Source organism: Ischnura elegans, chromosome 3 (assembly GCF_921293095.1).
Source record: "Ischnura elegans chromosome 3, ioIscEleg1.1, whole genome shotgun sequence".
In the NCBI taxonomy this organism is placed as follows: Eukaryota; Metazoa; Arthropoda; class Insecta; order Odonata; family Coenagrionidae; genus Ischnura; species Ischnura elegans.
Genome location: NC_060248.1, coordinates 26,422,719 through 26,448,209, shown reverse-complemented (window position 1 = coordinate 26,448,209; position 25,491 = coordinate 26,422,719). Strand labels below are relative to the sequence as shown.

Here is a 25,491-nt window from a genome sequence, read left to right as displayed (position 1 = left end):
TGAAATGTAACTGAAAAACAGAAAAGGATGAATTCCTTGAGAATACATATCGATGGCTAAGTTCTAACAACACGTATCTCAAATTCGGCCTGTTTGAGACAGTCATCTTAAACAAAGCGTAATAACATTAAAAAAATAAAATACAAGCAAAAACCAACTCTTTGTTTGCAAATGAATGCTTCTTTTTCAATTTTATGAACTTTTGGTTTTTAATTTCAGTTCGCAAGTAACAAATATTAATTGTTTTTTTGCTCTCTTGAAAATCTGCTATTTTTGAGATTAGTGTTGTTAGAACTTAGTAACATTGATGAATTGGATAATGCATTTTTTTAAATCCTTGTTTAAAGGGGACCCCATAGAGCTCAAGCATTGATACCTTTCAAGCTTCAAGTAAAATTTTAAATAAACAACTGTAAATTTCACATGTGATTTTACTAACCACCAGTTTCGTTGCTGTGTGACATCGTCAGGTGCAAATACAGGGAAAGTATGGCCCTACTCTCCCTGTATTTGAATCTGACGATGTCGCACAGCGACGAAAATTGTCGTTAGTAAAATCACACGTAAAATTAAAAGTTTTTTGTTCAAAATGATGCAATTTCACCAAGTCACGCCTCACACCATTACTTTCAAGTAAAATGTATCTCACCTGTCATTCCATGCCTTGTCTTGCTCTTCTTGCCATCCAGGAGGGGGACATTCCAACCATGCATTGAAATACCTGACAATATTCTGATGATCAAGTTTAGCCAATGCTTTCACCTCCCTCATCACTCTATCCCTGGAATTTTGCCTGCAAATATTTTTCAGATGAATGAAAATAAAAAAAATAGACAGAACTACATGATACAAAAATATGTAAACTTCCATAAAATAGCTGATAGGGCAATGGTTTCTCACCTGTTTGGCAAAGGGATTCTTTTAATTGCATAGCTACAATCATCAATTTTGTTCCGGGCTTCAAAAACAACACCAAATCCCCCTTTTCCTAGCCTATGCATAGGTTCAAAGTCAGTTAGATACCTAGAAATGAATTCTGGTGGTCTGAACATCCCTTTCACTTCAATAGATGTACTGTTGCTGGAATCCTTCTTAGACTGATTCAGATCAATGCCTGAATCCTTGGTGGTACCCAGGCACAATATTTTATCAACAGGCCAACAATGATCAGGCAGAGGCTGAAACTGAGTAAAATATTAATTAAGATTTCCTTCTCCAATATCAAAAAGAGGTAGAAGAATTATAGCCAATATTTTATAATGAAAAAAAATTCTATACAGCCTATATTCTAAAGGGTAAACCTGGCTGAAAATTTTCTTCAAGTATAAGGAGATAATTACAGGACGAACAGTGACAAGGCGTGGATTCAAATATCAACTGGCGTACTCGAGGATTGAAACAAAATATTTTAATGGTGAGCATGACCATGACTCAATGTAATACAATGGAAGCTTTCAATTTAAAATGTTGATTGCTTGCTATACAAATGCGATGTTTTTGTATAATCATTACTGTCAGCCACGTGTCATTGATGAGAAATAGCAGCTTAAGGAAAAGATATGTGGGTTGGCAATGGCTAATAATAATAACTTTGGCATAAGACTCGGGTGTTTTCATGTGTTTGATTTGATTTCTGGGGTAGGGGATGTGGATGTGCCAATAAGAGGTTCTACCCAATTATGTTTTGATATCTCAATCTATAGAGATAGGGCTGATTTCTGCAGTTTTCTCAAATCCTACTGAATCCATAGATTCAATGATTCAAAAATAAATTTGAGATTCAAAACATTATTATAAAATGTGGATAAAAAAGACAGAACAGAAATGAGGCCAGGCAAACAAGGAAACTGAAAACTGTGTGATCAAGTATAATAAAGAGGATTCGATTAGCTGGAATAACATAATTACTTACTTGGTGACCTAGATGCTGTGCCCTTCGGAATTTCAAGATTCTCACAAATCTTTGAGTGATAAACAAATTAACAAATATTGCTGTTGCCAGACTAATAGCCAAAACCTCTTTCCTGAAATAGTTAAATTATAAGGATTAATCATAATCATTACGATAAAAAATGGACATGAAAAATGAAAAATTACACAAGAGTTGCCAGTTTTTGAGATACATATACATGAATAATGATTTGCCTTTCACATGACTTCCACACCATAGATAAAACTATCCAAGCTGGCCATATTGAAATGAAAGGCACCAATACAACAATAAATACACTTCAGCTATGATTGATTAGCATATCATCATCCAGGTACTGTGAATTTGCTTTTTCTCCTGCTGATACTTATACATAAAAACGGAAGCAGTGACTTCTAATGTTTAAAAAATAATGTATAATATTGGCCCAGGTTTTGGTAAGGCAATTACTCCTTAAAGTAATTTTAATAAATAATTAATGGTCATGGACCAACCTCCACGAAAATCAGAAGAAAAAACTAAAGTTAACATATCCATTTAAAAAATTGGGTAGATAAACCAATATGTATCTTTTTATTTTCAGTAAGGAAAGACTCAGATGAAATAATAACACTGGCGGTGTCAGAGCACTCGTATTCCAAAATTTACGATGTCCAAAACTTATATTTCAGAGTGCCATTGGAAAAGGACGATTACTGTGTGCGTGATGATGTGAAACACATCATACTATGCTTGAATGTCAACAGTAATTCTGTGGTTTACTTCCCTATTATTAAGGTAAATGAGAAAAATAATGAAGCTCTATGACCTGGCCCAATGCTTTTTGACCATATCATTCAAATTCTTATGTACTTGCACAATAACTTGAACACTCAGGGTGGAAAGTAGAAGTTTATTTCTCCCTGGAAAGTCTCGTTTAAGATAACACCCATGCCTCGTATAGTGCAATTTCGATATAGCGCAAATTCGTTCCTCTGGTAAACATCGCAACACAGTGTAGCCTAATCAAAAAACTTTAACACTCTCATGATAAAACGTGAACTTGCGCTAAGTACACATGAAAATGCTATAATTTTACGCATACATATTACCAGTATTGCTTGCCTCAAATCTTCTCTTTTGTTTATATATTAATCAAAATCCATTGCTGTGGAATGACCAAAGGTATTACTCGTCATTGGGTCCAGATAGCCAGCCTGCCGAAGTAATTTATCTCGTCTCCTTAACAGACTGACAATAGTTAAATTAGATCATTAATTATGCATGGAGCTAGTGGAAATGAGTTTTTTTAAGCAATACGGTTTGAGATGTAATTTTTGCCGTCATAGGTTATTGGGCGATTGACTTCCAGGTAGAGGGTCTAGGCTAAATCCTTCAAGGTCATTGGTATTCACGAGGGAGAAATGGAGGGGTGGCCAAGTTGCGTATGAATAGCATCAACACATAAAAGGGTCCGCTATAGTGTCTCAAACACAATGGCTTCATTCCCTCCCAGCAGTCGTAGGCCCTCTGCATCTCAGGAATACAGTTCAGCAGTAGAAGGTGATTTCGATAGAGTCATACAGAGTAAAAACCAAGACAAAAATAGCAAAAAATAGGAATGCGGGTAGAAAAATCAAGAGGTTATCAAGAAATACCATAAACCTAGAAGAGAAATTGAAAGAGGTCAATTGCTTTGAAAATGGATGCGACACAGTGTCGCACGCCGCAGTGAACGTGTTAAAGCATCAGTGACCTCAGCCGCACCAACTTTCACCAAGCGGTCAACAAATATGGAAAGTTCATCGTGAATCTGTACAAAAGGACAGGGGTGGTGATTGCTCCGATACATTTTGTGAAAGCTCCGGTTGGTTCCAGAATTTAAACGGCAAGCAGGTATTTTCAGTGCGGTGATATCAGGTGAATCTGCAAGTGTTGATAGCGCAGCCACCACAACATTTTCTGATGAACTCCAAGCTGTTATTGAAAGTGGCTCCTTTCCCCCTCAACTAGATCTAGTGTTGACGAGACGATATTCTTTTGGAAAAGAATGCATTCTCGTTCATTCATTTTCAGGGAAGGAAAACCTGGGTCAGGTTTCAAGGCATTTAAAGACTGTTTCACAGAGCTGCTAATGCCTCGGAGGACTTCAAATTAAAATGATTTATCATTCATAAACTCCGCTAGCTATGAAATGACATTCAAAGAAGCATTTGCCTGTCATTTCAATGAGCGACAAAAGGGCCTGGGTGACACAATAATTGTTTTTAGACTGGTTTGAAAAATCGTCAACTGCCGGCAATGCATTACGAACCCCTGAGATAGCAGATGTTAGCCCACTTGCACGACAGGAGGGAATTTCAAAAGCATGTATGTATTTTTTTTAACACGAATAAAAGTCTTTGAATGCGTGCCTACTATCTTTAAAGATATTTTCAACTATAAAATTTATATAAATAACGTATTCTAAGGCTATTTATGGGAATATATCTGGTTTGGAGGAAATTAGATACCCAACACCTATGCTACCAGGAATGCATCCCTTCTTCCCAATGTTAAAACGCTCTCGTATTGCAAATTCATATAGCACAAAGACCCCAAGGAGCGCATCCCTTGCACTATACAAGGCATGGGTGTACAAACCTTATTTTTTAAAGTGAATTTTTTGCCGCAATTACTTCATCTACATTTTCAAGTACCCATTTTCACACTTAAATGCACCTCATTGAGCATTCTTTAGTAGGTACAACTGATTATTGACTATGATCCCACCAGAAAAACAGAAGCATGCACCTAATACAAACTTAAACTTAATAGGAATCAATTACCACCAAAACCACAAGGATCCAATAATTTGTACTGGCATTTCATCTTCAGGGTCATAATTGAATATATCGGAAATATTGGAGGATGAATGGATTGAGTGGTTGGTATCTTCACCATCATCTGGACACAAATTGTGATCCTGTGCTTTCTTCTCAACATTAGTGTACAGAAAAAATCCATTACCTGAAATTAAAAGAAACATAACATGTTATAGAAGTAATCCATTAGAAGATGTGAGTATCAAAAAGACAAAATATCCATTGAAAATGAATACATACCATTGATGTACTCAGAGGCGTACAGTACTGACAATGCAGTGGTAGAATAAGCAGGCGATGACTCAATTGGCTGCAGGGCAGTGTCATCTTTAGAGTTTTTCGGCCCAATTATTTCCACAGCATTTTCTGCCACGGTAGAGAAACAACATTCACAATCAAGATTTCAAAGGTGAATATAACAATAAGGCACTTCTCCACCCCAAGAATAAGCTCAATAGATTCTTATGTGGCAATCTGCCACTTAAACTGAACATATATTCTGAAGCTATCAATAACACTGTAGTACCTTTCATGGAAATTAAAATATTAACAAACATCATCATTGGGGGAAATGCATCCCAATTGATAGACATGATTTAAAGTAAGAAGCTTACATTTCTTCAACTATATCACAGTGTATCTGATTGACTGCATTAGTTTTAAGTGCACCCATGTGGGTGGGGAGAATGGGAAGGAGAATGGATCCTGAAGATACTTTAGCTTTCTCCAAAATAATAATCAATTTCAATCAAGGATCTACAGCTAAATGATAACTGCGAGGGAGATGGCAACCCCTATAGGAAAAATTTCTGTGAGTGTCATCTGACTTCTTATAAGAACTATAAATCACATGTTCAAGGGTGTTTACAGAAACATTTTTGTCTTCAATGACTCCCTATTCAAGCTGTTGACCACCTATCACTTGTGCTTGATGGCAGTGACACACCCAGAATTTTTTCATACAGGGGTTACCATCTGCCTTGCAGTTATCATTTAGCTGTAGATCCTTGATTGAAATTTATCATTGTTTTGGAGAAAGCTAAAGAATCATCAGGGTCCATTCTTGCCATCCGCATGGGTACACTTAACTGATGCAGTCAATCAGGTACACTGTGATATAGATGAAGAAATGTAAGCTACTTACTTTAAAGGATGTCTATCAATTGGAATGCATTTCCCCCAATGATGATGTTTGTTAATATTTTAATTTCCAAGAAAGGCACTAGCTTCGCAATACACCCATGTCTCGTATAGCGCAATTTCGATTAGCGCAATTTCAATATAGCGCAAATTCTCGGGGAAACATTGCAACGCAGTGTAGCCTAATCACATATCTTAAACGTTCTCGTGATAAAACGTGAACTTGCGCTAAGTACACACGAAATTTCTATCAATTTACGCATATTAATATTATTTCTTGCCTCAAATCTTCTTTTTTGTTCATATATTAATCGAAATTCATTGCTGTGCAATTGCCAAAAGTATTACTCGTCATTGGGTCCAGATAGCCGGCCTACCGAAGTAATTTATCTCGTCTCCTTAACAGAATGATAATAAATAATTTAGATCGTTAATTAAGCGTGGGGCTAGTGGAAATGAGTTTTTTTTTTCAGCAATACGGTTTGAGACGTATTTTTGCCGTCGTAGGTTACCGGGCGATTGACTTCCAGGTAGAGTGTCTACGCTAAAGCCTTCAAGGTCATCGGTATTCACGGGGGAGAAATGGAGCGGTGGCCGAGTTGCGCATGAATAGCATCGACACATAAAAGGGTCCGCTATAGAGTCTCAAACACAATGGCTTCGTTCCCTCCCCGCAGTCTTAGGCCTTCTGCGTCTCAGGAATACAGTTCAGCAGAAGGAGGTGATTTAGATAGAGCCATACAGAGTAAAAACCAAGAGAATATGGCAAAAAATAGGAATTCGGGTAGAAAAAAGAATTTATCAAGAAAAACCATAAACCTAGAAGAGGACTTGAGAGAGGTCAATTGCTTTGAAAATGGAGAGCGTCAAAGCGATATTGCGCAGAAGTTTAAACTCACGATGCCTTATTCTGAATAAAGACGAAGCTAAAATATCAGTGACCTCAGCCGCACTAACTTCAACCAAGCGGTCTACACATACGGAAAGTTCATGGTGAATCAGTACAAAAAGACGAGAGTGGTAATCGCTCCGAGACATTTAGTGAAAGCTCCGGTTGGTTCCAGAATTTAAACGGCAAGCAGGTATTTTCAGTGCGGCGATATCAGGTGAATCTGCAAGTGTTGATAGCGCAGCCACCACAACATTTTCTAATGAACTCCAAGCTGTTATTGAAAGTGGCTCCTTTCCCCCTCAACTAGTTTTTATTGTTGACGAGACGATATTCTTTTGGAAAAGAATGCATTCTCGTTCATTCATTTTCAGGGAAGGAAAACCTGGGTCAGGTTTCAAGGCATTTAAAGACTGTTTAACGTAGCTGCTAATGACTCGGAGGACTTCAAATTAAAATGATTTATCATTCATAAACTCCGCTGGCTATGAAATGGCATTTAAAGTAGCATTTTCCTGTCATTTCGATGAGCGACAAAAGGGCCTGGATGACACAATAGTTGTTTTTAGACTAGTTTGAAAAATCGTCAACTGCCGGCAACGCATTACGATCCCCTGAGATAGCAGATGTTAGCCCACCCGCACGACAGGATGGAATTTCGAAAGCACGTAAGAATTTTTTTTAACGTGAATAAAAGTCTTTGAATGCGTGAATACTATCTTTAAAGATGTTTTAAACTATAAATATTTATAGAAATAACGTTTTATAAGGCTTTTTATGGGAATATAGATGTTTTAGAAGAAATTCAATACCCAAGATCTATGCTACCAGGAACGCATCCCTATCTTCCCTATGTTAAAACGCTCTCGTATAACGCAAATTCGTATAGCGCAAAGACCCCAAGGAACGCATCCCTTGCGCTATACGAGACATGGGTGTATATGTTCAGTTTAAGGGGCAGACTGCCACATTAGAATCTATTGAGCCTATTCTTGAGGTGAAGAAGTCCTAAAATAAGTTTTATTACCGATTTCTACGTGCAATTATATTAAATACTAACCTTACAGACATTGACAAATAACTTAATTGAATAAACTTGATTGTTTCTGGCTTTACTTTGTGAAAATCCATTCTTAATAATAAAATGTTATTGTACTTTTCCACAGGATTTAAATTAAATTTAATTTACCGGTCGTATTAATTAAATCGTGCGGAAAAGTACAATAACGGTTTATTATAAAAAAAAAACTTACTTGAAGCTGGAAATGGTTTCCATGGGATCCTCAAGAAATTTTTTGTGCTTTCAATTGCTTTAACACTCTGGTGCTTTAAAAGAGATTGCAATTCAGCACTTTCCTGAATATAGAGCTGGAAGAACAAAAATTGGCAAATAAAAATTTGTTTTCATAAAAAATAAAAATATTAACATCATCGATAAATTTAATCACAAAGTGTTTTTCTTGCTTTTGCAACCTGCAACTTGTATGCATTAAATCAAGTCCAAGGAGATGCCAATTATGGTGAGAATGGTGTATAGTGAGAATCATGTTGTAACAGATTATTGGAAATTTACATATAAAATCAATAATTTACAAATAAAATATGGATGGAATGAGGCCAAGAAGTCCTGGCCACTTTTTTCAACACCACATTATAAGGCAAATCTCTTCAGAACAATTTACAATGATTTAACTTGAGAGTTGATAAGGTCACCCATTTTCATGGTATTGACAGCAATAATAATCCCGAATACAGGTGCACAATGTTTCAATATTTCACAAGCCGCTGTAAATTGAAGCATATACCCCGACAATATGTGCAAAAAAACGATTCAATAGCATTAGCATAATTCAACTGAATGGCTAGTGGGTGGAGAGTCTTAATGAGGGATCTGCAAGATTTTAGCAACATGAAATTCCAGACGAGTCCGGTTGAATGAAATAACTCATCAACAACACTCATTCAAAACTTAAGTTGGTGGTGGTTCATAAAAGAACTGCACTTCAAGATGAGAGCCTAAATTTTAAGCAAAAATTTTAACACCAAAATTAGATGGGTTGAATGGGAGTGATACATCCCACTAGGTCTAAAGTCAGGGATTTTCAAGGTGAGTGACAAGGCACGAGGCTCAGTCCTGAAGCAGAAGTTTCAGGCTCATAATAAATTTTTATGCAGTCTAGCAGAGTTAAAAATCATCACTGTTGGTCGGAGTGATAACATAGAGAAGCGGAGGTGGTAAAAAGGTATAGTGGACAAAGGGCTAGGGGCATAGGTAGAGGGGGTCATAATTGGTGATCCAATATTTCGGTAATTTTATGCCAGAGTTTTACCTGCGCAGTACAGTGAAACCTTGATCTATCGTTTTCCAGAGGGATGGACGGAAAAAAAAAAACGAAGAATGTTTGGCTAGGTTGCCTACATCCCAGGAAACACAGGATTTTGGCGAATAATTATGATGTTCATTCGAGGATTCAAACAAGATTTTAGCTAATTACAGGAATACTAGTACTTTATTGAAACACTTAGGTCATATTGTTGAATCGATTAATATCTTTTTCAAATATCCTCAAGGAACACACCATCTCGTTAAAAAATGTTTGCACTACACTTGGCGTTCACACTGCTATTATGGATTTCTGTCTGATGTAATAAATTCTTATCCATCAAATGCCATTTCAAGTACATGTATCCACAAGAGCAATGCATGTGCAGAGCAGTGCATGTTATCCCAAAACAACTGCTTTCGCCGGTGCAGTGATTGGTGGTGAGATGCATCACAAGGCCAAAAATAGTCTATTATTTGAAATGTTCCTTACTATTAAATACATTTTCATATAATTGAGGCAATGTGTAAAGCGTGAACAATGTTGCGTTAATCGTCAGTGGCATGTCCACCTGATCCTTGGCTTCATACCACTTCTTGTTTTCCTAAGGTAGCTCGCTCTACCCCAACCCCAACGATGAATGCGGGAAAATGATCAATGCGGGAATGATAGATTGGGGTTCCACTGTACTGGAATCAGCTTCATTATAAGTATAAGAATTTTGACCATCAATGTAATATGTAATTATCACTGCATAAAGAACATCACCACTGTGTATGTTACATTTTTTTCTAATTTTACTCAAATAATGGCCATAAAAAAGATTGGGACCACATTTCAGAGAGAATCAAATGTATCCTAAGTGACTACTGCAAGCAACACATGACACAAAAAGGTAATCTTTATTTTACGAAGATTTAAAAATTAAGGAAATTTTGATGCCTTAAACCTTCTCAAAGAGAGAAGAATCAAATGTATCCCAAGCATCTAATGCAAGCAACACATAACACACAAAGGTAATCTTCCCTTAAAGATTTAAAAATTAAGGAAATTTTGATCCCTTCAACCTTTTCAACTTGAAAGTTACTATAGTGATTCAAATATATTTAACTAATGACTACAGTACCTTTACTCAATATATACACATATTGATAAGGTTCTCAACAATTAAGTGAAAAATAAAAATATAGTATTGAGATGTGGCACACACCTGTTTGTTATGCATTCCCAGGTAAAACAGTGGATGCTCTGTGAGTGGGGGCATGGATTCACCATGGTGATAAGGAGTCATGGCTGACGTACTAAACAAATCCACAGCATTCATGTGCCCATCGTCCAACTGCCATGCATGAACAACAGGAGCAGTAAACTGTATCAGAAATAAAGAGGGATTTTAACAATTTTTAAAAAAGGCAGCAAAATATCAACACACAAGGGTCATACCAATCTCCCATTTTCCTAATTTTTCCCTGATTTACAGTCTGAATTTTGAAACTTTGTTGACTTAAAATCAAAGGCAAAGCAGCTTTATTTAGATGTTTCAAGGAAAAATACATCAAAGTGCACTGAGAAACATAATAAAGTCGCTACCCCTTTCTGCCCAGCCAGGACGACAACAAAGCACCCACATCCTCACTTGAATGCAGCAACACCCCATGCATTCAACCACAATTTACACATTTGCTGTGCATCTGAAATTTTTACCGGACCATAATATAAATACACCAACGGATAAAGTTCGCCATGAAAAAATATTTGACTTAGCCGGGATTTGGCATTTTGAAATAAGGGTTTTTCACTCTGACAGTGGCTTAGAAAAATTAAGAATTATCAGGGGTCCCACTCTAAACTATAAAATTCACGGGTTTTCCAGGTTTTCATGGTCTAAATGATGCCTAATTCACGGTCTGTTGATAAACTATTTTAGGCAGAAATATTGATCATGTAACAATCACCGGCCACATGTAAACTAAAAATTTAATAAACACGATAGATGCTGTGAATGCAAATGCAGGAATGAAAGTATCTAATATGACGTCACCTATTGTTAGCAAAATTCAGGGCCGGCTATAGGTTGTGAGTGGGAAGATGGAGGGAGCAGGGTGGCAGGAAAGTTAAGAGGTGTCTGAATTTTCGCCCAGGTTATGAACACATTGGTTACCGGTCATCTTGGCTTTGGTAGTATTAAGGTAAATGTGTCACAACGGCACACGGAGCAATAATTGCGCTTGCACTTCCGCAGATAAATGTGTGGACAGAGTCTGCACCTTGAAATATGATCGACATATCGATTTTTCTTTTGATCTGTCAATCGCACTTCTTCAATCAAGTACAGTGCAACCTCGATATAACGACACCCCTCGGTGCACTAATAAACACTCGCTATAGCGAATTGTCGCTTTACCGGAGGTGGAGCAAATAATAGCCAATATACCTGTTGCGAACAGATATACAGGAACAGGAGTGGTGCGGCGACAGATAAACATCTATCCGATAAACGTAAGCATAAATCCAGACGAAAGGCGATGTTTTTTTGCATCACTAAATTTCCTTACTCAAATAACGACTATAACGCCGCACTGAATAAAAATCATGCAAAGCATTGTTTCGTCAATCATTATATTTATCGAACGACAGTTTACCACATAAATTTGAGACTGAGCACTCCATTCACTTCATTTCTAACAGATCGCTAGCAATTACAGAGGTTAAGGAGTCTTGATGAAAGTCTTCCGGCGGTGAAACCCTCGCTATGGCGAGAGCCAACACCGAAAGGGTCTCGTAAAAACGAATTTTTTTAACACGCTTATTATAGGGTCAATTGACGGTGCATCGGCTATCTCTCGTAATAACGGGGGTGTCACTATAGCCCGTACTCGCTTTAACGAGGCTCCACTGTACGAGAGATTTTTAAGGCAGGTTTCATGACAAAATTCATGGCTTTTTCCAGGTTTTTTTCTTGGTAGACGAAATTCACGGCTTAATCATGGTTTTAAGGTTTTCACGGTTGAGTGAGAGCCCTGATTATGCATAATGTAAACTTAGGTCTTAGAAAAATGCAAAAGCAGATTTATGATAGAGAAAGTCTCTACAGTTCATACCGGACATTGCAAAGCTAGCTCTAACTTAAGAAAAACTGTCACTCAGAAATAAATCACAACAGGAAAATCAGAATAAATATAATTACCTATCATTCATAAAGGATAAAGTAATTTTTCAAATTCTGCTGTTTTCAAGATTCTGCCATAATTAACATCCAGTTTGAGTAATACTACATGATGCACTCACAATATAGGCTCTAATTTTTATGTTAAGCTTTAAAAATGAATTATTGTATGGTTACATATTTATGTTTACAACTTTTCTGGACCACATACACAGCCATGAACATATCCTATGCAAAATTGAACTTGGGACAATTACGAGTATTTATTTCAATACTTGAAAACTTCAACCTAAATTGGCACAAAAATCAATAGCATCATGATCTAACATCTTAATCAAATGGCGGTGAATTCTTCTCGGGTTTCCATCCGGGTGAGCTCCATCTCCATCGCTGTCGACGTTTCGATAGAATCCTTTTCTATCGAAACGTCGACAGCGATGGAGATGGAGCTCACCCGGATGGAAACCCGAGAAGAATTCACCGCCATCATACGCCGGGAAAAAGTGAAATCTTACATCTTAATCAAATATCTACCGAAGGAGATAAGACTCTGGTATAAGCAATTAGGACTGCATACAAATAATTAACTATATTTTAACAAATTATTTCAGATGAAATTCACTAACAAGGCCATTAAAACAGTACATAATATCAAAAGAGAGAACAAACCTTGTGCTTCCAAATAATTTTGTCTGGAATTTCTTTAGAAACAGCACAGACCACACCATCTGGAATTACTACTTTGAGCTCAAAATCTTCTGACTTCTCCTTTGATGATCCTTTATCCCCATGGCACTCAGGGCTATGATCTTTCAAAAATTTAACATCATGTTGGGACACACTGAAATTCCACCTATTAAAAATATAAAAGAATTCGTACAGAATACTTAACCAATATATGACTAAAAATGTTCTTCAACAACTTTAAGATTACTACAACAGATTTAGACAATGGATCTCATATTCTGTAGAGGATGATGCCCTAAAAAGAAACAATTCAAGGGCTATTTCTCACTTCTACCATGTTAAGGAAAAAATAATTTATTTCAGCACAATGGATTCATTTCATGCCCCAGTCCCTGATCTAGTAGTTAAATTGATTCTCATGTGCAGTTGTGTGTGACAACAACGTTAGTACGGAATCCCCAAATGTTGTAGTATGTGTGCCTATTTTTCTGAACGAACTTCCATTTTCCAGAAAATATTAATGTAATTACTATTGAAAATGCACGTAATGAAAAATCTCGTACATTATATGAATGGTTGCAAAAAAGCCCTTACTGAATATAAGTGCCATATGAGCAAAAACCTTACAACATTTTGGCATTAAGGAGGGATTGAGACAAAAATGCAGGTGCTTAAAGAAAGTGGAAATAATGATCCTTAAGAATTGAGGGGATATATCATAGATACCGCTGGTAAACCATAAGGCTGAGCATACTGCGAAGCTCACGGAAGACTTTCATGAAATTTACAGCACCAGCATTAAAGACACCACTTGACAGAACAAAACATTCACAAAGAGAGAGAAATGAAGAAGAGGGAATCCTTTCTCAAGTAATGCAGTGCTAAAGAAAAGAATATAGCTCATGCACTTTTGCCGAACAATTTTGATCAGGAATAGAATTGGAGATTTATTTTCTAAAAATTGGAAACATAAAAAAGTATAAAAATTTAATTGAATGATTGAAGATTTTTACTTTAAAGTAATATTAAATAATGAAAGTGTGCACAGTAGTTAACTTTGTATGCATGACACCAAGTTCCAAGTCACACCTCGAGTATTCTTGAAAAGGAAAATAAAATTCTTCTGGCCTGTGTTGCCTTCTCTAAAGGATTCAAAGGGCATTCATGCCAAAACAAAAATTTATGGGCACTGCTTCAAGTGGCTGTACTGATATGAAATTTTGCAAAAAATTGTTTTCTAGCCATTCGTCATCAAATTAGGGGACAGCATGAAAAATTTGATCACCATCACTTTTATGGACCACCCTAATGCAACAGCAATATCAAGACTTACCTTTCAACCCCAGTACTTGGTTCAACTGCACGCACAGTTTGAGTCTGTCTTCGAAGCACGAGGATGTTATTTTCATCATCTTTCAAGTTCATCCCATCTGTCAAATTTACGCAACCTTCCATAGAACATTCATAGATAACCTTTCCAGAATGGGCAACAATACCATATGTTCGACTTTCTTTCCCACCTAAAAAAAAATATTCAATGGTAAAAATGAAAATTACAAATCATGATCAAAAATCATGGTCCATTTATCTCCTTGGTTGGTACTTGGGGGACGATAAAAATGAGACCATAAACAAAAGAAAATACCTGAAATGACTGATCCATCAGAATAACGGAAGTCACTCTGTAGAAGATCATCAGCATTCACTGGTATTGCTTCGACACTGTCTCCGTTGAAATTATACAGACCACCAGTTAAGGATGGTATCATTCGTGCCCAATGGCCATTATTTGTGAGCTAGAGAAAATAGAAGAATAATAATAAAACCAAAATGATCAAGTTTAAAAAATTAGAATTATTCACAGTAATAAAAAACTAGCCACTGCATTAATGAAAAATTTCACTATGTACATGTTAAAAAAGGAAAACAATTGAAAGGGTAGGTGTAAACATAAATATGAGCAACAAATGCTACAGGTATCGCATTTTAATCAAGTCAAATACTTAATTAAGAAGAATATACAATACAAAAGGCAACAAATAGCTAACACTCATTACCAACAGACAGTAGCATAGCCAGAAATTTTGTTTGGGGGATGGGAGGGAGGTCCAAAACCAGGGGGGGAAATTTTTGAAAAACAGTACTAAGTAGAGGGTTTTAAACTAATTTTAACACTTTTCTTAATGGAAAAAAATTCATTTTTCGAAGATATATTTTGTAAATTTATGATTTTTCAATATTTGGTTTTCTTTTGTGATGCAAAGTAAGTGTGCTTTTATATTTGGGGGGAGAGGGTCCCTAGCTACACCAATGCCCAAAGGCTACCATTATATTTTTCAAAATTTATGTGGCATAAGTTCTAAGTTAATGTTTTCAGCATCAAGAAAGCTATCTTCAAATGAATTTACTGTCGAGTAACACACAGAAAAAGTTCGTTTACATATTTGAGGAGTGAACGTTTTGAACCTCTGAGTGCAAATACTCAGGTGCAGGTTGTGGTATAAACATACTATGTTGTTGATCTTAATTTTAATAATTGTATTTGTCGTGGCAACACTTAAGTTGTTTACTTAAACTGTGTTATTCTTGCTGAGTAAAACCTTGATTAGGTTTTTACTGAAACTGATATTTTACTACAATTTATTCAGCAAGAATTCTTTAGTAAGATGGAACAGCTTTTAAAGCCAGAAAGATTTGATACTGACCCTTCACATGTGGGTGCTGAATCGAAGTGGAAACACTGGAAAAGAACATTTGCTAATTTCCTGGGCCAAGTGAACAAGGTTTCAGAAGATGGTAAACTGCAATTACTCTGCAATTATGTATCTGCTAACGTCTTTCGGTATATTAGTGACTCAGAAAACTACTCAGATGCCATCAAAATACTAGATTCATTATATATCACAAAACGAAATGAAATATTTGCAAGACACTGCCTAGCATCTAGAACTCAGCAGACGGGTGAATCAGTCGATGAATATCTCCAGGTATTAAAACAAATGAGCAAAGATTGTGAATTTCAAGCAGTAACAGCTGATAAATATAAAGATGAGTACATAAGGGATTCTTTCATACGAGGCCTCAAGAGCTCTCGTATTCGAGAAAGATTACTGGAAAACACCAACGTCACATTAGAGAAGGCCCATGACCAGGCTAGGTCACTTGAGCTGGCTGAGCTACATTCAGCGTCTTATCTGAATACAGCAGATTCAACTCCTGTTGCTGCTGCTGACCATAGAGAAGATAGCCCTGAAGATACTACAACAACATCAGCTGCCTTGGTACGATCTGAAAAATGTTTCTTTTGTGGTAACAAACGGCACCCAAGGGACTCTTGCCCAGCAAAGGATATTATCTGCAGAGGTTGCGGAAAAAAAGGACATTACCAAAAAGTATGTAAATCAAGATTTAAACATTCATCTACAAATTCAACAGCTTCTACGTCGTTTTTGGCTTCTGCAGTAACAGCACCTCTATGCCTTCAAAAATCCATGACTAAGGTATTGATCAATGGAGTGGAACTAAATGCACTTATCGATACTGGAAGTTCTCTTAGTTTCTTGAATGAACGTTTTGTGGAGAGATGCGGAATAGTCGTTAAGCCTTACTCCGGTAAGATAACCATGGCTAATTCTTCTTTGAGTTCTGATGTTACTGGATGTGGTACGCTGACCTTGAAGATTCAGACCTATACATATGCAAATATTAAGGTGTTAATCATGAAAAATCTGTGTGCTGACTTCCTGATTGGGCACGATCTTCTGAAGAGTCACTCATCTGTAGAAATAGAATTCCATGGAGAACAAACACCTCTTAAAATCTGTTCACTAGCTACTGCTCGAGTTCCAGCAGCATCGCTATTTGCCAATCTCACACCAGACTGCAAACCCGTCATAACTAAGTCAAGACGTCACACAGAATCCGACAAAATATTCATCGCTGCTGAAGTGGAAAAATTGCTCAAAGAAGGTGTAATAGAACCTAGTAACTCACCATGGCGTGCTCAAGTTTTTGTAGTTAAGGGAGAAAATCATAAACCTAGGATGGTAGTTGACTACTCACAAACTATTAATAAATTTACAATGCTTGATGCCTACCCTCTCCCAAGAATAGAGGAGTTGGTACGGAATGTATCACAATACAAGATATTCAGCACCATTGACCTCAAGAGTGCCTATCACCAAGTACCTATTCTAGAATCAGATAAGCCATATACTGCTTTTGAAGCTGCTGGAAAACTTTACCAGTTCCGCAGAATTCCTTTCGGGGTAATTAACGGTGTCCCAGCTTTCCAGAGAAACATTGACAGAATTATCAAGGAAGAAAAGCTCAAAGGTACTTTTCCTTATCTAGATGATGTAACAGTTTGCGGCCATGACCAACAGGAACATGACCAAAATTTGGAAAGATTTTTAGGTGCAGTAGAAAAGTATAATCTGACATTAAACCAAGATAAATGTAAATATTCAACTAAATCTGTGAAAATATTAGGATATCTGATCGAAGATAGAGTTATAAAGCCTGATCCGGATAGGCTTGCACCTTTGATGAACCTACCTGTCCCAAATGACATGCCAGCCCTTCAGAGAACCTTAGGTATGTTTGCTCACTATTGCCGATGGATTCCCAAATTTTCAGAGAAGATTCGCCCTTTTCTGGTAAAAGGACCATTCCCGCTGTCTGAAGAAGCTGTGACAACATTCAATTCACTCAAGAAAGATGTAGCAGAGGCATCACTCTCTGCAATAGAAGAAAATACACCTTTTCGAGTAGAAACTGACGCTTCAGAGTTTGCCATTGGGGCCACCCTGAGTCAAGCCGAACGTCCCATTGCCTTTTTCTCTAGGACACTTAATGCAGCTGAGCAAAGACATTCCTCTGTTGAGAAGGAAGCTTATGCTATTGTGGAATCACTGAGGAACTGGAGACACTACCTTATCGGAAGACATTTTGAGGTCATCACTGACCAGAGGTCTGTTGCCTTCATGTTTGATCAGTATCACTCAAGTAAAATAAAGAATGAGAAAATTATGAGATGGCGACTTGAATTAGCTAATTACAAATTCGATATCATTTACCGACCAGGCAACCAAAACACAACTGCAGACACAATGTCGAGGATTACAGCAAGTACCTACTTAGAGGGAAGAATGAACCTCAAAGAACTACATGATGCTTTATGTCATCCGGGTGTAACAAGAATGCACCACTGGGTTAGAGCTAAAAACCTGCCCTACACACTAGAAGAAATTAAAGGAGTGATTAATTCTTGCACCTGCTGCAATGAATTAAAACCTCGATTCTGTAGAAATGAAGGGCAGCTTATAAAGGCAACTTCTCCATTTGAGAGATTAAGCTTAGACTTCAAAGGACCCTTACCTAGCTCATCCAAGAACCGTTTTCTACTGACTATTGTTGATGAATATTCAAGGTTCCCTTTTGCATTTCCTTGTACAGATATTTCGGCATCTACTGTTGTGAGAGTATTGACTATGGTGTTTTCGCTCTTTGGTACACCAGCTTATATACATTCCGACAGAGGAGCTTCGTTCATGTCACATGAACTGAAATCATTTCTCACCTCCTTAGGCGTTGCTACAAGTAGAACTACTGCCTACAGCCCCCAAGGAAATGGTCAGGTCGAAAGATACAATGGAATAATATGGAAGACTGTACTTTTGACCTTAAAGTCAAAAGGGTTAAAGACAGAACAATGGGAAGAAGTGCTTCAGTCAGCACTTCACTCTATTAGATCACTGTTGTGCACCTCAACAAATGCTACCCCACATGAACGTATGTTCACTCATCCCAGAAGATCTTTCAATGGTCGCTCCTTGCCTACATGGTTAACTAAACCAGGTCAAGTTTTAATGAAAAACCATTTGCGGCACAGCAAGTATGACCCGATTGTTCAGGAAGTCGAATTAATAGAGGCAAATCCAGACTATGCATATGTAAAGCTTCCCAATGGGCAAGAATCAAGTGTTTCCATTAGACATTTGGCTCCAAGAGGGGACTTCCCAGTCAAGCTTGACGGACCTCCCTTGAGCCCATCTATTGACTCCGGAGAACTGACATCACAAAACTCCTCATGCGATGAAGAGACAGGGCAAGATAAGGGCATACCTAATTCGAGTAAGAGTGTCTCTGAACAACCCAAGAGTCCATCTCCACAGAAAGGTTCTCCACGTGGACGGCAGCGAAGGCTACCAGCTTATCTAAATGACTACATCAGATACTAATCGATTTTTAGTGGGGGTGAATGTGGTATAAACATACTATGTTGTTGATCTTAATTTTAATAATTGTATTTGTCGTGGCAACACTTAAGTTGTTTACTTAAACTGTGTTATTCTTGCTGAATAAAACCTTGATTAGGTTTTTACTGAAACTGATATTTTACTACACAGGTGATAGGTTTTTTATAAGTTTCTCATATTTTATGACTAAGAACTAGGGATGGGTATGATTGGAAGGGAGAGGGAGCCCTTGGGACAGTGAAGGGGTGCAAGAAGGTAAAAGAATCGATTTCAGGCGAGTCAATGATTGAGCAGATGGAATACATTGGCTTCACATTAATTTGCTGCAGTGAATAGCAATTATTCACATAAGAGACTTTCAAAAGAATCACAAGGGTGTTTTATAGCACAACCTGCAGAAGGGTTGGGGAATTCAAATCCCCAAAAAATTCTTTGGGTGGTACGACTTTTAGGTGACCCCTTTTTGGTTTTCTTTTGGGGTTCCTGCAATAGTTACAATTGTAGTTGGGTACTTATTAGAAACATAATAGAAAGTAAGTAAAAGTCAGTCTTAATGCCAAAGCAAACAGACATGTTGGTTATGCAACTAAGTGCATTTTTTCGAACCATTTCAAACCATTGGGAACTCTCATGGGATTTGCAATGCAAACATACAAGGGAGTTTTAGAGAATACTCATAATAAAATTAAGCAAGCATAGGGGCACCCCAGATTCTGGGAGTTGATGAATTGCTCGATATACAAGGAAAAAATAATTAAATGCTTTGCGCTAAAGCAGCAATAATTACCGCTCAGCAGCTTGGCCATTATCTTGGGATACTGTAACTATTAAGAGAGGAAGAAGCTTTTCTGCTAGGAATAACATGGCTTAACCAGGGAAATTGAAACAGAAAATATATCACTGATTGATGTAAGTTCTGCAAGTTTTGAATAAAAAACGAGCGGTTTTGAAATGGATACGTGATGTGAAAGGTGAACAGCTCAAGGTTAGAGCATGAAAAACAACAAAACATCATTTAGCCTTCCACTAATATAGCCAGGAAGTGACAATACATTGATAAATGCATAGAAAGTACAGTATTTTTCACAAGAATGCCAAGTATAAAAAACAGGGATTACCTCTAACTGGTGAATGCTCGATGACAACATGGAACCAGGCCCAGTGTCGACGCTCCATGAAACCTCTCCTCCCCCCTCCACATTAATTGCAGATAATTTACCATCCAGTGTGCTCACAAGAACTAACCTAATTGAAGACAAATCAAACAGTTCAAACGGTTTTAAGAGATGGAAACGTACAATATTAACTAGCCATATAGTCAAGCTATTCGTGTGAAAAACATGACTTACTTCGGATCTTTATGCTTCCAACCACTGATGGAAGGATCGCAATACGGGAGCTCTTCAAAATTTCTCACCGATTCATCCTGGTGCAATGTATAAACTTCTAGTGCAGAAAGGTAGCACAACACCATAATGATCTTGATAAAGTAACGACCCATCACAGAGTAAACAATAACTTGAGGGTGAAAACACGGAGAAGCACTTCCATTGATTTATCATCACTGCTGATCATCTACCAGAGAATGCCAACGGCATTAGCCGTACCAAAGTAATCAACTCATATATGCATTTCGCGAACACAAACAAGCTCCAACAGGAGCGAAACAGGTGACTGAAACGGATGTTGAGTAGAACCACAATTTAACGGTTGCGAGAGGTTGACATGGAGCAAAATCCAATTATCTTATTGCCGATAATACAAAACAGGCATTCAATTCGTTGAAATGTGCGATAAATAACGAGAAATATATGGAATATACTAATTAAATAAGGATATCGCAGACTTTGCGACTTCCTCTTGAAACAGTTGAGTAGCGATGAAAATGATTGGAGCGTTGGTTGGCTGTTATGACGTGTATTGGGATGACATGTTTTACGCGCCAATTCAGAAATGAAGACTTGAGTATAAAGTATAATCGCTGAATTAACATCATTCTTCGGCAAAAATACCTAGAGAACCGAAGAAAGGTATGTGAAACATGATTTTTATGTGTCATTCACTTCCAAATTCGAAAAGTAATGGCAAAATTTTGGTTTTAGTTTAGAAGATGGTATGGAAGTCTTCCATGATTGTATTGTAAGGCAATCCGAATGTATATGATATTGCACAAGTTTAGAGGTTTCCCTAATGATAGAAATTCACGAAGAATACCCCTACTTGATAGCCTTTCAAAACTCTGCGCTAGTACTGTAAATTTTCTATCTTACGATGCACGTATCGCATTAGAAACGGTGACTCTTTTTATCACAGGAAATATTTCATGAGAATTTTAATAGTTAATCAAGTAACGATAATTTTTTATTTGATTGTTATATATTTCATATAACAAGAAGAATATTCGCATAACATTTTAAATATACCAAAGTACTTCCTATAAATGATACAACTATACTTAATTAAAATAATACCAGCCAGAATCATATGAAAGTGATAAAATAACAAATGTATTGATAAATTAAACATGTTTAAAAGTAGAAGTGTTGTAAAAAGACATAAATTCGTTCAATAAAGACATTCTTTATTGAAATGATAAATTCACTGAAGAAATGAGGACGGAATAAAAAGTATAACAGCCAGATAAAAGTCTGAAGAATTTGCTCAGTAAAAAAGTAATGACACACTAAGAGGCGAGAGTTAATGAATATGTACTGTAATAAATAATGTAGTATAATGGTTGCATATATAATGAATAAATATGAACAAGATATTAATAGTTTCAAAGCTAATGACAGGCATCTAATAACCTTGATAAAAAAGAGCTGGGTGAAAGCTACATCCTTTCGGAGATAAAGAGGTAGAAGATTAAGTTCTGCAGCCTGTGTTACAATAGGAGTGTCAACATAGTGGTGGCTGTTCTGAACTCCAACTTTGCGAATAAAGTGATGCTTCAGGGCTACCAGTCTCTCTTTGTCTCCAGTAGTGTAGGGGGACTAAATAGGGCTAGCATACCTATACTCAATGTGTTCCCTTATGAGTGAACAATATAGAATTATTAAAGCAGATGGATAATTAATTCCTTGAGTAGCCTTAGTGATAATGTCCAGCATCTTATTGGCTTGATTACAGATGCTGTCAACATGGCGTAAGAAGGTCAAATCACAGCTGATGTGACTCCTAGTTCCTTGACAAACTCGACTCTGGGGATTTTAGCATCAGAAATGAAGTACATATGTAGATTACACAAGTGGTTTGTTGTGGTGATATGTGATAACGGAACACTTGCTAGGTTTTTGCCGACATCTAATTCCTATCACACCATTGTTTGACTACATCCTAAGCTAGTTGAAGTCTGAGGCATGAGGATGGATACCTACTTCCACGAAGGGATCTTCAAGTCATCAGCAAAAGCAGGGAGTTAGTATAAACTGTGTCAACAAGGTCATTGATGAAGGTATTAAACAGGTATGGACCCAAAGGGAATCCTGAGGAACTATAGATGATCGTGTGAAATGGCTTGACGTAACGTGGAGCCAATTTTGGTCACAAGTTTGCAATCGGAAGGGTCATGCATCCATGACAGAAGGGGATCAAGGCCCCATAGTCTTCACCATGTTGATGAACACCATATCCACTTGCTTGATTTTCCAAAAGGCAGCTGGAATGAATTCTTGAAAGTGCAGAAGATTAGAAACTGTGTATTTTTCAGGCACAAAGCCGTGCTGGGAGGAGTTTATTATGTAGATATCTTTGAAAAGTGAAGCTTAAGTCCACCATGAGACTAGCAAAAACTTTGCCTACAGCAGGGAGTATTGTTATAGGACTATAATTCCTTTTGCCACTTGAAACTCCAGCCTTAGTCAGAGGGATGATGAACCCGTTCTTCAGTGCCTGGGGGAAATCACCCCTTTTGAGAGATTCATTGAAAAGCACTTTCTGGGGGTGAGTGAGAAGGTCCTGGCAGTAGTGGACAACTGAAGAGGAATATTGTCAATCCCCAAACCATGGCCACCTATAATACAGGCCGGAACATGCAATTTGGCGACAGCGCTTTACGTGACGTCAGGGGTGCTACTCTGCACATCGCCTGGGGTGCGGTGGATCGGCCTCTCAGCTGTTGACGTTAATACGGTTGGACCTCCGTTCACCTTCCCTAAAGTTAAGCTAAAAATTACGGTAGGGTTGAGTTATTCGAATAGTTATATTTCGTATTTTAACAGCTATTTATTAAAAGTAATCGTGAGAACTAATAACAAGCCAAGGGATACGAGAGATTATTCACGGAAATATATTTAAGTACTGCGATCGACGTCCCAGAAGTTCAGACCAAGAAGGAAATACCGTTTAGTTTACTACTTAACCCATTGGTTGTTAATATGGAAGAACACCCTATAAAATTTATTGACTTAGAAATAAAGAGCGGCTTTTAAATAAACATCATTTCACCTCCCTGCATAACCTAAAAAATTAACATGTTAAAAAGTAATTCGTTATTTTCTAGCACCTTTCGTCGCGGTATTTCAGGAGAGAAAAATAATTTATGAAGTTCAACAACATTTATTTAAACTAAAAATCAGATACAGTAGAAGATCGATAATCCGGAAATCTATTTAACGGAATGATCTAAACAACGGAAGGTTTTCCCGGAGTTTTTCAAAATTTCTATTTTTTAAGTTGCATCGCCGAAAATATGGCTATCTAAGTGGTTAAATCGCCGTCTCAGAGCCTGGCTGTCTTCTCGCTAATCCCAAGAGATATAGTCAACTAATTTGCCGTTATTTTCTGTAAAATATTTCATTTCGTGATCCGGGATCCCTAGATGTAGTGATTTCGCGCAAAAGATTTCACGGAATCAACGTACCATGTATATTCCTCGAACTTTCCGGACTTCAGTAGAGGGATGAAAGTGGATTGAAGTTTACATTGTGCGCGCCGCACGCCCAAAATTACTTCAAATTAATCCGAGGAGATTTGCAGTTAAAATAAAACTGTAAGGAACATGAATGATAACTGCTTATTTTCTTACGATTGCCTTCTTTTTCACTCAATGAGCTCCGACCGTCAGGAAGAGGAATTCTATCGACGTCTTTAATCTGCATGCGCTCATTTTGCAGCAGTGAGAATCAACGTATTGCTTAAAACACATTTTTTCAGCTGGCATATTCCCTGGTGAAAGCACTATTTTATACATTTTCCGGTAAACATTTCATACTGAAGAGGTCAAACAACCTCACAATGTCACAAGACATGGCCATAAAAGCATAAATATTACTCCAGAAAGTGGAATAAATAAAAGCTGCCACAGGTTCTTAATTTCAATTTCAGCTAGAAACAACCTCCACAGATCTTGCCATTTGAAGTTCACCGATGAACCGTCACCAGCAACAGCTATCAGTTTCACAGGCACCACATTACCTGGTGGAAAAAAATGATCAGTACAAATGTTAGGGCTAATTAGAAACTATGTGATATAAAAAAAAACTAGTCTTAGCATTATATAAATTGGACAACGTTTAAAAAATATGAAGCCACAAGGAAGATAAATATATATTCAATCTAATATTTCTTAACAACAAGATCAGTATAATGAAATATTAACGACTTCCGAATTGGAAAAATATCTCAACAAATAACATTATACTAACATTTAACTCAATACTTATTAAAAGAAAATCAAATTTTACAAACGAGAGGAAATTATTGAATTAATCTCGATAATGGTAGCCACAACAGGTTCTTCATAATTGATTATATGGCCAAATTTTCAAGGTTCACTAACAAACGTTCACTCAAAAGGGAGTTTTAGCTGCAGAGAAAATTATTATATTGTTCTAAATACTACATACATATATGTAATTTCACTCAGCACTCATGGATTTTCCAATATACCTACTGTATTGGAAGGCGGCTAGACGTCAATTTACTAATTAGTAAGTTACTTATAAGTATTTTCAATATGAAAACTTATATAGTCATTTCCTCAGAAGTTCTTTCATGTTCCACTAATTCATACAATATTCGTTCATTTCATCTTTAATTATTTCCACAGATTTTCATGCTTCACTGATCACAATAAGAAGTTTTACCTGCAAGAGAAAGATGGATTAGTTAAAAAATACCACGTATAGATATATCACTCAGTACCCTTGGATTTTCAATATACCTAGAATATTGTAAGGCGGATAATTATCAATTAAGGTGCCCTTATCGATAAGAGAACAAATATTGACATTTCATCAATGTTCTTTCATG

General features: G+C 37.0%; 1 protein-coding gene across 1 annotated transcript in view; it reads right to left on the bottom strand.

The window, feature by feature from the left end:
- LOC124155567 (eukaryotic translation initiation factor 2-alpha kinase-like) overlaps positions 1–21,089 on the bottom strand; it is a 29,226-nt gene extending 8,137 nt beyond the window's left edge. The window contains exons 1-12 of the mRNA XM_046529510.1: positions 20,589–21,089; positions 20,358–20,484; positions 14,625–14,775; positions 14,313–14,499; positions 12,962–13,145; positions 10,337–10,495; positions 8,056–8,170; positions 5,014–5,139; positions 4,738–4,918; positions 1,913–2,024; positions 901–1,184; positions 650–793 (exon numbers count right to left, since the gene is read on the bottom strand). Coding sequence (XP_046385466.1) covers positions 650–793; positions 901–1,184; positions 1,913–2,024; positions 4,738–4,918; positions 5,014–5,139; positions 8,056–8,170; positions 10,337–10,495; positions 12,962–13,145; positions 14,313–14,499; positions 14,625–14,775; positions 20,358–20,484; positions 20,589–20,740 — 1,922 coding nt within the window. The 5' untranslated portion in view covers positions 20,741–21,089. The remainder of the gene's footprint in view (positions 1–649; positions 794–900; positions 1,185–1,912; positions 2,025–4,737; positions 4,919–5,013; positions 5,140–8,055; positions 8,171–10,336; positions 10,496–12,961; positions 13,146–14,312; positions 14,500–14,624; positions 14,776–20,357; positions 20,485–20,588) is intronic.
- Between the last annotated feature and the right edge of the window lie 4,402 nt (positions 21,090–25,491).